The sequence below is a fragment of the Lampetra fluviatilis genome, chromosome 65 (assembly GCF_964198595.1).
Source record: "Lampetra fluviatilis chromosome 65, kcLamFluv1.1, whole genome shotgun sequence".
Taxonomy (NCBI): domain Eukaryota; kingdom Metazoa; phylum Chordata; class Hyperoartia; order Petromyzontiformes; family Petromyzontidae; genus Lampetra; species Lampetra fluviatilis.
Window position 1 is genome coordinate 5,588,643 of NC_136339.1, and position 14,493 is coordinate 5,603,135.

General features: G+C 50.9%; 1 protein-coding gene across 1 annotated transcript in view; it reads left to right on the forward strand.

The window, feature by feature from the left end:
• Positions 1–14,493, forward strand: part of BBX (BBX high mobility group box domain containing) — a 37,026-nt gene that overhangs the window by 7,451 nt on the left and 15,082 nt on the right. The window contains exons 2-4 of the mRNA XM_078882450.1: positions 9,540–9,675; positions 12,620–12,706; positions 13,573–13,894. Of these exons, the coding sequence (XP_078738576.1) occupies positions 12,624–12,706; positions 13,573–13,894 (405 nt within the window). The 5' untranslated portion in view covers positions 9,540–9,675; positions 12,620–12,623. The remainder of the gene's footprint in view (positions 1–9,539; positions 9,676–12,619; positions 12,707–13,572; positions 13,895–14,493) is intronic.

The following is a 14,493-nucleotide window of genomic DNA, read 5'->3' on the forward strand; positions in this document are numbered from 1 at the left end:
AGATACACAGGTGAGTATTAGAGATACACAGGTGAGAATTAGAGATACACAGGTGAGAATTAGAGATACACAGGTGAGAATTAGAGATACACAGGTGAGAATTAGAGATACACAGGTGAGAATTAGAGATACACAGGTGAGAATTAGAGACTCACAGGTGAGAATTAGAGATACACAGGTGAGGATTAGAGATACACAGGTGAGAATTAGAGATACACAAGTGAGAATTAGAGATACACAGGTGAGAATTAGAGATTCACAGGTGAGAATTAGAGATACACAGGTGAGAATTAGAGATACACAGGTGAGGATTAGAGATACACAGGTGAGGATTAGAGATACACAGGTGAGAATTAGAGATACACAGGTGAGAATTAGAGATTCACAGGTGAGAATTAGAGATTCACAGGTGAGAATTAGAGGTACACAGGTGAGAATTAGAGATACACAGGTGAGAATTAGAGGTACACAGGTGAGAATTAGAGAGACACAGGTGGGAATTTGACAAAAGAATGTGCATATCAAGAGGAATTTAACATATTTATGGGAAATGCAGATATGGGATTAGTCACTACTTGTGGAATGCGTAGGTCAAGGCGCTCTTCCCCATCCAACCCATCTTAAATATACGCTCCAAGCCTCGTGGTGTTTCATTCAGACGCTGTCTTTCCGACAGCCCTGTTCTTCACCTGAGGACGGCTGCTTGCGTTGTGGCCGAAACGTCGTGAGAATTGTATTTTATGATGTTTTATTTTTATTACTTTATTATTTCCCTTCTACGTGACTTTACCGAAAGAACCAAGAAGATAGTAGTAATCAGTTTATAGTTTAGTGATTGGAGTCTCATTTGTGACGAGTGCCCTGGGGAAAGAGTCGATCAGTAAAGAGGGGGCGGGCGATGTTGTTTGTAATGTTGTTTGTAATGTTTTTGTAATGATTGTAATGCTGATGATTGGTTTTTTACCCTTCTATCTGGCAACAAAACTGACACCTTTTTACAAGGAGTCATGTTTGCATAGACCGCAATACCTGCAGTCATAATACAAACAAAAGAACATAACTCTGATAATGTGCACTGTCCTTGAAGTTGATTGGTCCACACCCGAGACAGCTTTCCTTAGAGCCTAGTCTCACATGGGTTGGACCAGATGACGCCAAAAGGCGCACAACTCAAAGACAATGCACCATCAGAGTATGAGAGCTCGGGGCAAGCATCTACACTATGGTTCATTGTCTTTCAGTTGTGCGCCTTTTGGCGTCATCTGGTCCAACCCATATGAGACTAGGCTCTAAGGAAAGCTGTCTCGGGTGTGGACCAATCAACTTCAAGGACAGTGCACATTATCAGAGTTATGTTCTTTTGTTTGTATTATGACTGCAGGTATTGTGGTCTATACAAACATGACTCCTTGTAAAAAGGTGTCAGTTTTGTTGCCAGATAGAAGGGTAAAAAAACAATTATCATATTTTTACTGGCAAATGAGGTTCCCATAGTGTAGATTGTAATGCTGTTTGCGATCCCTGATTAGTCATTTGGGGGGGGGGGGGGTGGGGTAACTTTTTTGTTTCCTTCTATAAATTTTCACAAATTGTCACCGCAACACCGGCGGCGCACGATGTCTAAACTTAAGTCGGCTGAGCCCGCGTGGCTATTGAGGGGCATCTTCCGAGAAAGAAAAGGGCTTCATAGCTCATCGGATTTGCCGCACCTCCTAGTCTGCAATAAAGATGCTGAACTACTCTTGTGAATGAGAGGAGAAAGACGGAGAGTGTTAAGGGCATACCACACAGGGAGAGGAATCGGCTAAGGAGAAAGAGATAACTTACGACGTGTTGACCCACAAAACAGCTACAACGGGACCACGCACAGCAGATACGGGGGTGGGACCGTTAAAAAATGAACTTAACAATTTTTTACTTCATTGGAACCTCATTTGCCAGTAAAAAATATGATAATTGTTTTTTTACCCTTCCATCTGGCAACAAAACTGACACCTTTTTTTACAAGGAGTCATGTTTGCATATGTAATGTAGTAACTCGGCGGGAGACGACTTCACGGGTAACACACTCTTTATTTTATCAAACTTGGTTACAGGTGACTAACACCTACTTTGTATCTCGGGTGACGAACACCCACTTAGCTACTTGGCGACTAACGCCCACTGAGCTACTCGGATGACCAACATCCACTTAGTACTCGGGTGACAAACACCCACTTAGCTACTTGGCGACTAACGCCCACTGAGCTACTCGGATGACCAACATCCACTTAGCTACTCGGCGACTAACGCCACTGGGCTACTCGGATGACCAACATCCACTTAGTACTCGGGTGACAAACCACCCACTTAGCTACTTGGCGACTAACGCCCACTGAGCTACTCGGATGACCAACATCCACTTAGCTACTCGGCGACTAACGCCACTGAGCTACTCGGATGACCAACATCCACTTAGCTACTCGGCGACTAACGCCACTGAGCCTACTCGGATGACCAACATCCACTTAGCTACTCGGAGCACTAGGTCTTCAGCTCCGTCTTCGGGTCTTCAACTGGGTAACTCTCCCCGAGTGCTCTCGCGCGTCCCCCTTTATACCCCACCTGCGGACGTCGCTGCGAGCACCCACTTATTCGACCAATCGCCGGGCGCTGGCTACGATCCTCTTTTCCCACATCTCATCGTGCCTCACCACTCACTCCGCGCCGCCCCGTCATCTGTCACTCCCGGCGCGCGCGTCCACACCACGCCCACAACGCGTGCCCAACCCCGCACCCCGCGCCGCCCCGTGATCCATCACTGTCACAGTCGGCGCACGTCAATACCACCACTAACACATAGACCACAATACCTGCAGTCATAATGCAAACAAAAAACATAACTCTGATAATGTGCACTGTCCTTGAAGTTGATTGGTCCACACCCGAGACAGCTTTCCTTAGAGCCTTTTGGCGTCATCTGGTCCAACCCATGTGAGACTAGGCTCTAAGGAAAGCTGTCTCGGGTGTGGACCAATCAACTTCAAGGACAGTGCATACATTATCATAGTTATGTTTTTTGTTTGCATTATGACTGCAGGTATTGTGGCCTATGCAAACATGACTCCTTGTAAAAAGGTGTCAGTTTTGTTGCCAGATAAAAGAGTAAAAAAAACAATTATCATTTTTTTACTTGCCCAGGTAAGGCCCCACTCAGCTGCTATGTCGTAGTTCTCTTTTCATAAGCGAGTTGGTCATCACAAATGATGGCTCAATGAAGTGGGCTTATCAACACGTGCAAATGTACAGCAGGCAGTCTAATAACTCTAAACGCGTCGTGATGTTGATTCGAAATGTGGGGGAGAAAAATCCTCGCGACCACGTAGAGAGAGAGAGAGAGACCACCGCAAACTCCAAATATACAGCAGCAGGCGTCAGGGATCGAACCCAGGACCTCATGTAGACCAGGCGAGGTAGTTAACATCTCCTAGCCGGCGCAGAGAGAGAGGCGGTGCCCATTGGGGAGAGAGGTGAGGGTGTGAGAGGGGGGGGGGCGTGAGAGGGGGGGGGGGTGAGAGGGGGGGGCGTGAGAGGGGGGGGGGGCGAGAGGGGGGGGGGCGAGAGGGGGGGGGGTGAGAGGGGGGGTGGGTGAGAGGGGGGGGGTGAGAGGGGGGGGGGTGAGAGGTGGAGGGGGTGTGAGAGGGGGGGGGCGTGAGAGGGGGGGTGAGAGGGGGGGGCGTGAGAGGGGGAGAGGGGGGGGGTGAGAGGGGGGGGTGAGAGGGGGAGGCGTGAGAGGGGGGGGGTGAGCGTGAGAGGGGGGGGGGGGTGAGAGGGGGGGGGGTGAGAGGGGGGGGCGTGAGAGGGGGGAGGGGGGTGAGAGAGGGGGGTGAGAGGGGGGGGGCGTGAGAGGTGGAGGGGGTGAGAGGGAGGGGGTAGTGAGGGAGGGGGGTGAGAGGGGGAGGGGGTGAGAGGGGGGGGTGAGAGGGGGGGGGGTGAGAGGGGGGGGGGTGAGAGGGGGGGGGGTGAGAGGGGGGCGTGAGAGGGGGAGGGGGTGAGAGGGGGTGGGGTGAGAGGGGAGGGGCGTGAGAGGGGGAGGGGGCGAGAGGGGGGGGGCGAGAGGGGGGGGGGGCGAGAGGGGGGGGGGCGAGAGGGTGGGGGGCGAGAGGGGGGGGGGGCGAGAGGGGGGGGGGCGAGAGGGGGGGGGGGCGAGAGGGGGGGGGGGGGTGAGAGGGGGGGGGGTGAGAGGGGGAGGCGTGAGAGGGGGGGGGGTGAGAGGGGGGGGGTGAGAGGGGGGGGGGTGAGAGGGGGGGCGTGAGAGGGGGAGGGGGGTGAGAGGGGGGGGCGAGAGGGGGGGGGCGAGAGGGGGGGGGGTGAGAGGGGGGGGGTGAGAGGGGGAGGCGTGAGAGGGGGGGGGGTGAGAGGGGGAGGGGGTGAGAGGGGGGGCGTGAGAGGGGGAGGGGGTGAGAGGGGGGGGGCGAGAGGGGGGGGGGGGTGAGAGGGGGGGGGGGTGAGAGGGGGGGGGGTGAGAGGGGGGGGGTGTGAGAGGGGGTGGGGTGAGAGGGGGGGGGCGTGAGAGGGGGGGGGGTGAGAGGGGGGGGGGTGAGAGGGGGTGGGGTGAGAGGGGGGGTTGAGAGGGGGGGGGGTGAGAGGGGGGGGTGGGTGTGAGAGGGGGGGGGCGTGAGAGGGGGGGGGTGAGAGGGGGGGGGGTGAGAGGGGGGGTGAGAGGGGGGGGTGAGAGGGGGGGGGGGTGAGAGGGGGGGTGAGGGGGGGGGGGTGAGAGGGGGGGGGGGGTGAGAGGGGGGGGCGTGAGAGGGGGAGGGGGTGAGAGAGGGGGGGTGAGAGGGGGGGGGGTTGAGAGGGGGGGGGGTGAGAGGGGGGGCGTGAGAGGGGGAGGGGGTGAGAGGGGGGGGTGAGAGAGGGGGGGTGAGAGGGGGGGTGAGATGGTGAGTGAGTGAGTTGAGATTGGAGGGAGTGAGTGCGATGGTGAGTGAGATGGTGAGTGAGAGTGAGATGGAGTGAGTGATATGGTTGAGTGAGTGAGATGGTACTGTGTGTGTACTATGTGTTACTGTTGTGTATGTGTACTGTGTGTATTGTGTGTGTGTGCACTGTGTGTTTGTGCTGTGTGTACTGTGTGCGTGTACTGTGTGCACTGTGTGTGTGTACTGTGTATGTGTACTGTGTGTGTGTGTACTATGTGTACTGTGAGTGTGTACTGTCTGTACTGTGTATACACTGTGTGTATGTGTACTGTGTGTGTACCGTGTGTACTATGTGTACTGTGTGTGTGTACTATGTGTATGTGTACTATGTGTGTGTGTGCTGTGTGTACTGTGTGCTGTACTGTGTGCGTGTACTGTGTGTATACACTGTGTGTGTACTGTGTGTGTGTACTGTGTGTGTACTGTGTGTATGTGTACTGTGTGTGTACTGTGTGTGTGTGCTGTGTGTACTGTGTGCGTGTACTGTGTGTATACACTGTGTGTGTAATGTGTGTGTGTGTACTGTGTGTGTACTGTGTGTGTGTGTACTGTGTGTGTACTGTGTGTGTGTGCTGTGTGTACTGTGTGCGTGTACTGTGTGTATACACTGTGTGTGTACTGTGTGTGTACTGTGTGTGTACTGTGTGTATGTGTACTGTGTGTGTACTGTGTGTGTGCTGCGTGAGTGAGACGGCTGACAGCGCTGATTGCGTAATGGCTCCTGGAGTTGTGAGTTGAGTGGCCGCGTGTGTCGCGACGCTGGTGGCGATGTTCGCTGCGTTGATGGATCATCATCATCGTCGTCGTCGTCAGACGGCTCTTCCCCTAGATCGACTCGGCCTCAAATGAGCACACAGTCAACATCGTCACTGCGGGTGGGGGGGAGAGAGAGAGAGAGGGGGGGGTGGGAAGACAAAGGCGGTCGCGCGTGGTTCATCCTTGTGTCGAACCCCGGCCTTCGTAACAAGTGACAATGTCGTGGATGTTAATACAACAACAACAACAAGAAGAAGTAGAAGAGTGGTAAGGGTGTTAGTCTTCTTATCTTTGTACGCCTGTGTTTGTAGTACTGTACCGCGTGTGTGTTGTGGTGTGTGTGTGTGGTGTATGTGTGTGGTGTGTGTGTGTGATGTGTGTACTGTACTGTGTATAATGCATCTTATACACACAGAGTAGTGTGTGAGATGGATTAGATATAACTTTAATTCTGTGTTTGTAGTACTGTACCGCGTGTGTGTACTGTGTGTGCGTGGTGTGTGTACTGTATGTGTGTAATGTGTGTGTGTGGTGTGTGTACTGTATGTGTGTGTGGTGTGTGTACTGTAGTGTGTATAATGCATCTTATACACACAGAGTAGTGTGTGAGATGGATTAGATATAACTTTAGTTCTGTGTTTGTAGTACTGTACCGCGTGTGTGTGTACTGTGTGTGCGTGGTGTGTGTAATGTGTGTGTGGTGTGTGTACTGTATGTGTGTAATGTGTGTGTGTGGTGTGTGTACTGTATGTGTGTGTGGTGTGTGTACTGTAGTGTGTATAATGCATCTTATACACACAGAGTAGTGTGTGAGATGGATTAGATATAACTTTGGTTGTGTCTATGAGATGTATTGTTGGTGTGTGTACTGTATGTGTGGAGTACTGTAGTGTGTGTACTGTATGAACGTTACAGAGTAGTGTGGTGTAGTGTGTGAGATGACTTAGATGTAACTTTAAGTTGTGTGTTTGTGTCTATGGAGTGTATTGTTGATGTGGTGTGTGTGTACTGTATGTATGAGTACTGTAGTGTGTGTGTATTGTATTGTAAATGTGTGTACGGTGATTCATGTTACAGAGTGTGGTGTAGTGTGATGGCTTAGATATAACATTAGGTGTGTGTCTGCGTGTGGGATGTATTGTTGATGTGTGTGTGGTGTGTGTATTGTAGTGTGTGGTGTGTGTACTGTAGTGTGTATAATACATCTTATACACACAGAGTAGTGTGGTGTAGTGTGTGAGATGGCTTACACTTAACATTAGTTCTGTGTTTGTGTCTGTGGGATGCATTGTTGATGTGTGTGTGTGTACTGTGTGTGTACTGTGTGTATACTGTAGTGTGTATGTGGGTATGGAGTACTGCAGTGTGTGTGTACTGTATTGCTACTGTGTGTACAGAGTGTGGTGTAGTGTGTTAGGTGGCTTAGATGTAACGTTAGTTGTGTGTCTGTGTGTGGGATGTATTGTGGATGTGTGTGTACTGTATGTATGGAGTACTGTAGTGTGTGTGTACTGTATTGCAAATGTGTGTATGGAGTACTGTACAGAGTGTGTGTGTGTGTACTGTATGTGTGAAAGATGGCTTAATATAACTAGTTGTGTGTGTATATGAGATTGTGTGTGTACTGTGTGTATGGGGTAGTGTAGTGTGGTGTGTGTACTGTGTGTACTGTGTGTATGGAGTACTGTAGTGTAGTGTGTGTACTGTGTGTACTGTGTGTATGGAGTAGTGTAGTGTGGTGTGTGTACTGTGTATGGAGTAGTGTAGTGTGGTGTGTGTACTGTGTGTACTGTGTGTATGGAGTAGTGTAGTGTGGTGTGTGTACTGTGTATGGAGTAGTGTAGTGTGGTGTGTGTACTGTGTGTATGGAGTAGTGTACTGTGTGTGTACTGTGTGTATGGAGTAGTGTACTGTGTGTGTACTGTGTGTGTAATATGTGAGATGGCTTACACAGAACTCTAGTTGTGTATCTGTGTCTCTATGAGATGTATCATTGGTGTGTGCGTGTGATGTGTGTACTGTGTTTATGGAGTAGTGTACACTGTGTGTGTGTACACTGTGTGTGTAAGATGTATTATAGCATGTGTACAATACTGTATGTGTATGAGTGAGTGTATGATATTGCACTGTAGTTGTGTGTGTGTATACATTATTGTGTGTGCACTTCGTGTGTGTGTGTACACTGTGTGTGTGTGTGTGCAATGTGTGTGTGTACACTGTGTGTATGTACATTGTGTGTGTGTGTACACTGTGTGTACACTGTGTGTGTGCACTTATTGTGTATGTACACTGTGTGTAAGAATGTATTATTTATTATAGTGTGTACACAATACTGTATGTGTATGAGTGAGTGTATGATATTGAACTGTAGTTGTGTGTGTGTACATTAGTGTGTGTGCATTAGTGTGTGTACATTAGTGTGTGTATGTACACTGTGTGTGTGTACATTAGAGTGTGTGCACTTAGTGTGTGTGTGTACATTAGTGTGTGTGTGTACATTAGTGTGTGTGTACACTGTGTGTATTAGATGTATGTGTGTACAATACTGTATGAGTATGAGTTGTGTGTGTGTGTGTATTTTCTGTGTGTGTATTTAGTGTTTGTATTTTCTGTGTGTGTGTGTGTGTGTGCACTGTGTATGTGTGTACACTGTGTGTGTGTACTTAGTGTGTGTGTAAACTGTATGTGTGTACACTGTGTGTGTGTGCACTGTGTGTGTGTGTACACTGTATGTGTGTACACTGTATGTGTGTACACTGTGTGTGTGTACACTGTGTGTGTGCACTTAGTGTGTGTACACTGTGTGTGTGTGTAAGACGGATTATCGTGTGTGTACAGTACTGTATACAATTAATTATAAAGTGTGTGTACTCGTACACAGTACATGTGTGTATCATGTATAATTATTCCTGCGTACTTGCACGCAGGAATATTTATAAATTTGAGTATGCCCATTAAAATTAACGTCTTCATGTTATCTAACGGGAGGAGTGGTTAATTGGAGTGGTGGATAATGGGAGTGGTGGATAATGGGAGAGGTGGATAATGGGAGTGGTGGATAATGGGAGTGGTGGATAATGGGAGTGGTGGATAATGGGAGTGGTGGATAATGGGAGTGGTGGATAATGGGAGTGGTGGATAATGGGAGTGGTGGATAATGGGAGTGGTGGATAATGGGAGTGGTGGATAATGGGAGAGGTGGATAATGGGAGTGGTGGATAATTAATTGGTGTTGCGGATGATGAGTTACGCATAACAGGATTTCTACATCTTCTTGGTTCTTTCGGTAAAGTCACGTAGAATGGAAATAATAAAATAATACAAATAAAACTTAATAAAATAATTCTCACGACGTTTCGGCCACAACGCAAGCAGCCGTCCTCAGGTGGAGAACAGGTCTGTCGAGAAGACAGCGTCTGAATGACACACCACCAGGCTTGGAGCGTCTATTTAAGCTGGGATGGAGGGGGGAAGAGCGCCTTGACAAATGAATTTGCATATCAAGAGGAATTTAGCATATTTATGGGAAATGCAGATATGCGATTAGTACTACTTGTGAAATGCGTAGGAGGTTTGGCGGGCGGTTTAAATCGAAATTTAGGATTTCTACACTGTATTTGTGCACATAATTGCGTGTCGCGTATGCAACACAGTACTGTAACTGTGCATGTGTGGTGAGGCATGCACGGTACATATCTACTGTATGCCAATATTTCATCCAGCAATGGATTTGGACGTGGCCGATGAATGGCATCTGTACGTCTTAGCTTACTGCACGAATGTCTAAATGTTTATTGTGTTTGTGTGCGTCTGTGTTGACAGGTAGAGGTGCAGGCCTGCAATTGATCGCTCACCTCACTGCCGGCTGAAGGGCCCTCCACTGGAGGGGTCTCCACAGAGTCCCTCTGGAGAGTGTTTGGCCTACTCCTCCACGCTCACCGGACGACCTTGAAACGAGGTGGGAACTTTCGATGTAAAGCTTCTTTCGTGACTTGCAGGGATTCATCTTCTTGGTTCTTTCGGTAAAGTCACGGAGAAGGGAAATAATAAAATAATTAAAAATAAAACATAATAAAATACAATTCTCACGACGTTTCGGCCACAACGCAAGCAGCCGTCCTCAGGTGAAGAACAGGTCTGTCGGAAAGACAGCGTCTGAATGACGCTTCACCTGAGGACGGCTGCTTGCGTTGTGGCCGAAACGTCGTGAGAATTATTTTATTATGTTTTATTTTTATTATTTTATTATTTCCATTCCACGTGACTTTACCGAAAGAACCAAGAGGAGGTGGGAGCTGATCACCTGCCCATGCGCTAACTGACGGTGTGCATCATCATGGGACCTCCTTTGCAAAAGGTGTCAGTTTTGTTGCCAGAAAAAAGGGGAAACACCCTATTAGTATGTTTTGGTACTGGCAAAGGAGGTCTCATGATGCAGAGGTCGCAACCGGGTACCCGATACCCATACCCTACCCGATACCCGGCTACCCGTACCCAGCCAGGTACGGGTACGGGTACCCGTTTGCGACCCTGGTGCGGCCGGGTAAGGGTAGGCCGTGAGTCACTGGTGAGTCACCGTTTGTCACTCATTTCCCAACGTCTTGTCTCTTCTCACAATTCAAGTTCCTAGAATCAACCCACCCGCGCCTGCAACATGGCTTCATCCCAGAGGTCGCAACCGGGTACCCGATACCCGTACCCTACCCGATACCCGGCTACCCGTACCTGGCCAGGTACGGGTAGCCGTTTGCGACCCTGGTGCGGCCGGGTACGTGTACGGGTAGGCCGTGAGTCACCGGTGAGTAACCGTTTGTCACTCATTTCGGGTAGGGTACGGGTAGGGAACGGGTACCCATTTGCGACCCTGGTGCGGCCGGGTACGGGTAAGGAATCAAAACCCGTTTGCGACCTCTGCCATGATGTAGCTGCTCACCCCCGAGCTCTCATCACTCTGGTAGTGCGTTGTCTTTGAACTGTGCGCCTTGTGGCGTCATCTGGTCGAACACCGTATGAGACTAGGCTCTAAAGAAAGCTGTCTCTGGTGTGGACCAATCAGTTTCAAAGACAATGCATAAATTATCAGAGTCTTGTTTTTTGTTTGCATTTGACTGCAAGTATTGTGGTTAATGTAAGCATGATTCCTTGCAGAAGGTGTCAGTTTTGTTGCCAGAAAAAAAAAGCGGAAAGACCCTATTAGTATGTGACAGTGTGCTGTTTGTAGTTGCGTGGCCAACACCATGCCCGTACACACACGCACACGCGTGCGTGTGCGTGTGCGTGTGTGTACACGACAAGACTGCGTACACATAACTACACGTGCTTTTGCATAAATGCGTGTACAGTACTTACATCAACAAGTTAATAGTTCATGTATTAAGGATGATGGTACTCCCTGCATAATGTTTTGTGCGTACGGCAAGGGATATGATAAGTTAACTGTGTGTGTGTGTATTCTCTATGTTTGTGTATGTGTGTGTGTATGCGTGGGGAGCGGTAGTGTAGTGGTTGGCGCTACGCTGCGCTACGAACCCGGCGACCCGAGTTCGATTCCCGATCGCGGCCAACACCGGTGGCGCTTATCTGAGCCGGTCCTGGGCCTCCGCTAGGTCGACTCAGCCTCAAATTGAGTACCTGGTGTGGTGCGCTAACATCGTCACTGGGGAGACAAAGGCGGCCGGGCGTGGTGCTGGCAAACCCACCCCCTCGTGTGCCGTGCCGGCCTTCATAGGTGCTCGCTAACAGCACTTGCCCCTACAGTCTGTTAAGGCTACACGGGGGATCTTTGCCTGTGTGTCATCGTGTAAATGTCAGACTGTGTAGTTGATGGCGACATTGGCGATGCAGACGATGATGAAGGTGGGGGTGATGCTTTTAGTTGGCTGTCACGGTGGCGATGGTTGTGTTGGCGGTGCTGCTGCCGATATTGATGGTAATGATGATGATGATGGTCTTGCTTTATTGTGATAGCCGTTGGAATGATTAATACCCGCAGAGTTTGGTGATGGCATTGAGAAATATGACAGTGATGACTGATAATTATTAATACGATGATGTATCAATACGATCGTCGACACGATGATGTATGGATGTTGGAATTTCTTTCGCACAACCGTACGTGCTGATCGGAGGTGCGGGGAAGGACAACAATCTCAACACGACAAGCAGCAGTTCTAAAGAAATGAGTTTGTCAATCTCGATGATGATGATCTCAAAGTGGCAGAGCTCCCAGCGGCTTCCTCATATCGGAAGAGAGAGCATTCCAGACGGCCGCAGAAGCGCTTCTGAAAGCGTCGCGCGATGATGCGGTGACCACCGTCTTTGTTCGATGGCTGAGCCAAAAATGTAGTGTATAGTGTAGTGTATAGGTGTGTAGTGTAGTGTGTAGTGTAGTGTATAGTGTAGTGTGTATAGTGTAGTGTATAGTGTAGTGTATAGTGTAGTGTGTAGTGTATAGAAGTGTGTAGTGTATAGTAGTGTAGTGTATAGTGTAGTGTATAGTAGTGTAGTGTATAGTAGTGTATAGTGTAGTGTATAGTGTAGTGTATAGTGTATTGTATAGTTGTGTATAGTGTAGTGTATAGTGTAGTGTATAGTAGTGTATTGTGTAGTGTATATAGCATCTGAAAGCGTCGCGCGATGATGCGGTGAACACCGTCTTTGTTCGACGGCTGAGCCAAAAGCGTGATGGTGATTTATGTTCCTTGATGAAATCAGCACGGTGATTGTGGTTCATTTGTGGCGAGCACTTTGTGTGTGTAATGAGTGCAACCTTCTAACGGCGACGATGACGACAAATGGTATTCATGATGACGACAGTGATGATCATCGTGATGGTGGTGACGGTGAAGATGATGGTGATGATGACGACGATGATGATTGTGATCATGATTCTGTGATTACAGAATCATGGATGGAGGAGGCCTCAAGCCTCCAAATCCTCCCCCGGAGTCGGTAGTGGAAAAGTCCCCGAGAAAATCGACAACCCCAAGGTGGGACTCAGAATATCTTTGCTCTGTAGATCTCTTGTTAAACATTCATTGGTGACAGTATGAGTCTATGGGTCTCTGTGTGAGTCTATGGGTCTCTGTGTGAGTCTATGGGTCTCTGTGTGAGTCTATGGGTCTCTGTGTGAGTCTATGGGTCTCTGTGTGAGTCTATGGGTCTCTGTGTGAGTCTATGGGTCTCTGTGTGAGTCTATGGGTCTCTGTGTGAGTGTATGGGTCTCTGTGTGAGTCTATGGGTCTCTGTGTGAGTCTATGGGTCTCTGTGTGAGTCTATGGGTCTCTGTGTGAGTCTATGGGTCTCTGTGTGAGTGTATGGGTCTCTGTGTGAGTCTATGGGTCTCTGTGTGAGTTTATGGGTCTGAGTGTGAGTGTATTGGTTTCTGTGTGAGTAGGTTTCTAAGTGTGTTTATGGTTCTCTGTGAGTAAATGGGTCTCTTGTGTGAGTGTATATGTCTTTGTGTGAGTCTGTGGGTCTCTCTGTGAGTCTGTGGGTCTCTGTGTGAGTCTGTGGTGACTGCTAAGACCATCAGCTCGCTACACTTGGGAACCCGGTTTCATCCCTTCAACAACCAGGGCTTGAATTCTCATTGGAATAGGTGGGGATAGTTTCTGGAGCTCAGCCCTGGACAGCTTCGGCCGACATTCAAGCATTTCCACCTTTGACCCTTGAACCCCGAACAACCTCCGTCTCCTTGCCCTTATTCTCTTCCACCCCCCCCCACTCCCCACTCCCCCCACCCCCCACCCCCCCACCAATACCCCCCCACCCCCCACCCCCCCCCACCAATACCCCCCCACCCCCCACCCCCCCTACCAATAACCCCCCACCCCCCACCCCCCCACTCCCACAGCGCAACGGTGATGATGGTGGCGGGCGGACGACGAGGCCGACTGCCCGGCACAGCTGGCGCTAGGAAATTGACGCGGGGTCGTGGCGGCGGCGGTGGTGCCGGTGCCGGTGGCGGCTACGGTGGTGGTGGTGTTGGTGGTGGTGTTGGTGGTGGTGGTGGCGGTGGTGGTGGTGGTGGTGGTGTTGGCGCTGGAAGGCCCAGGCGGGTGTTGCCGCACTGGCACCGTCAGCCTCTCTCCGGCGAGTGTGGCCGCGACGCCGAACCAGCCCTCCTGCTCCTGCCCCCGGACGTCGACGCTCGCAGCTTCGACAACGGCCAGCAGGCAAGTCGTGGTGACCAGCGTCACTGTCATCCCTCCCTCGCCTGCCTCCCACCCTTGCTCCCTCCCACCCTCCCTCCCTCCCTCGCCTCCCTCCCTCCTTCCCACCCTCCCACCCTCCCTCCCTCCCTCCCACCCTCCCTCCCTCGCCTCCCTGCCCCCCTCCCTCCCTCCCACCCTCCCTCCCTCGCCTCCCTGCCCCCCTCCCTCCCTCCTTGCCCTCCCTCCTTCCCTCCTTGCCCTCCCACCCTTGCTCCCTCCCACCCTCCCTCCCTCGCCTGCCTCCCACCCTGCCTCCCTTGCCTCCCTCCCACCCTCCCTCCTTCCACTCCCTCCCTCGCCTCCCTCCCTCCCCCTCCCACCCTCCTTCCCTCCCACCCTCCCTCCCTTCCACCCTCTCACCCTCCCTCCTTGCCCTCCCACCCTCGCCTCCCTCCCACTCTCCCTCACCTCCCTCCCTCCCACCCTCCCTCCCACCCTCGCCTCCCTCCCACCCTCCCTCCCTCCCTCGCCTCCCTGCCCCCCTCCCTCCCTCCCACCCTCCCTCCCTCGCCTCCCTGCCCCCCTCCCTCCCTCCTTGCCCTCCCTCCTTCCCTCCTTGC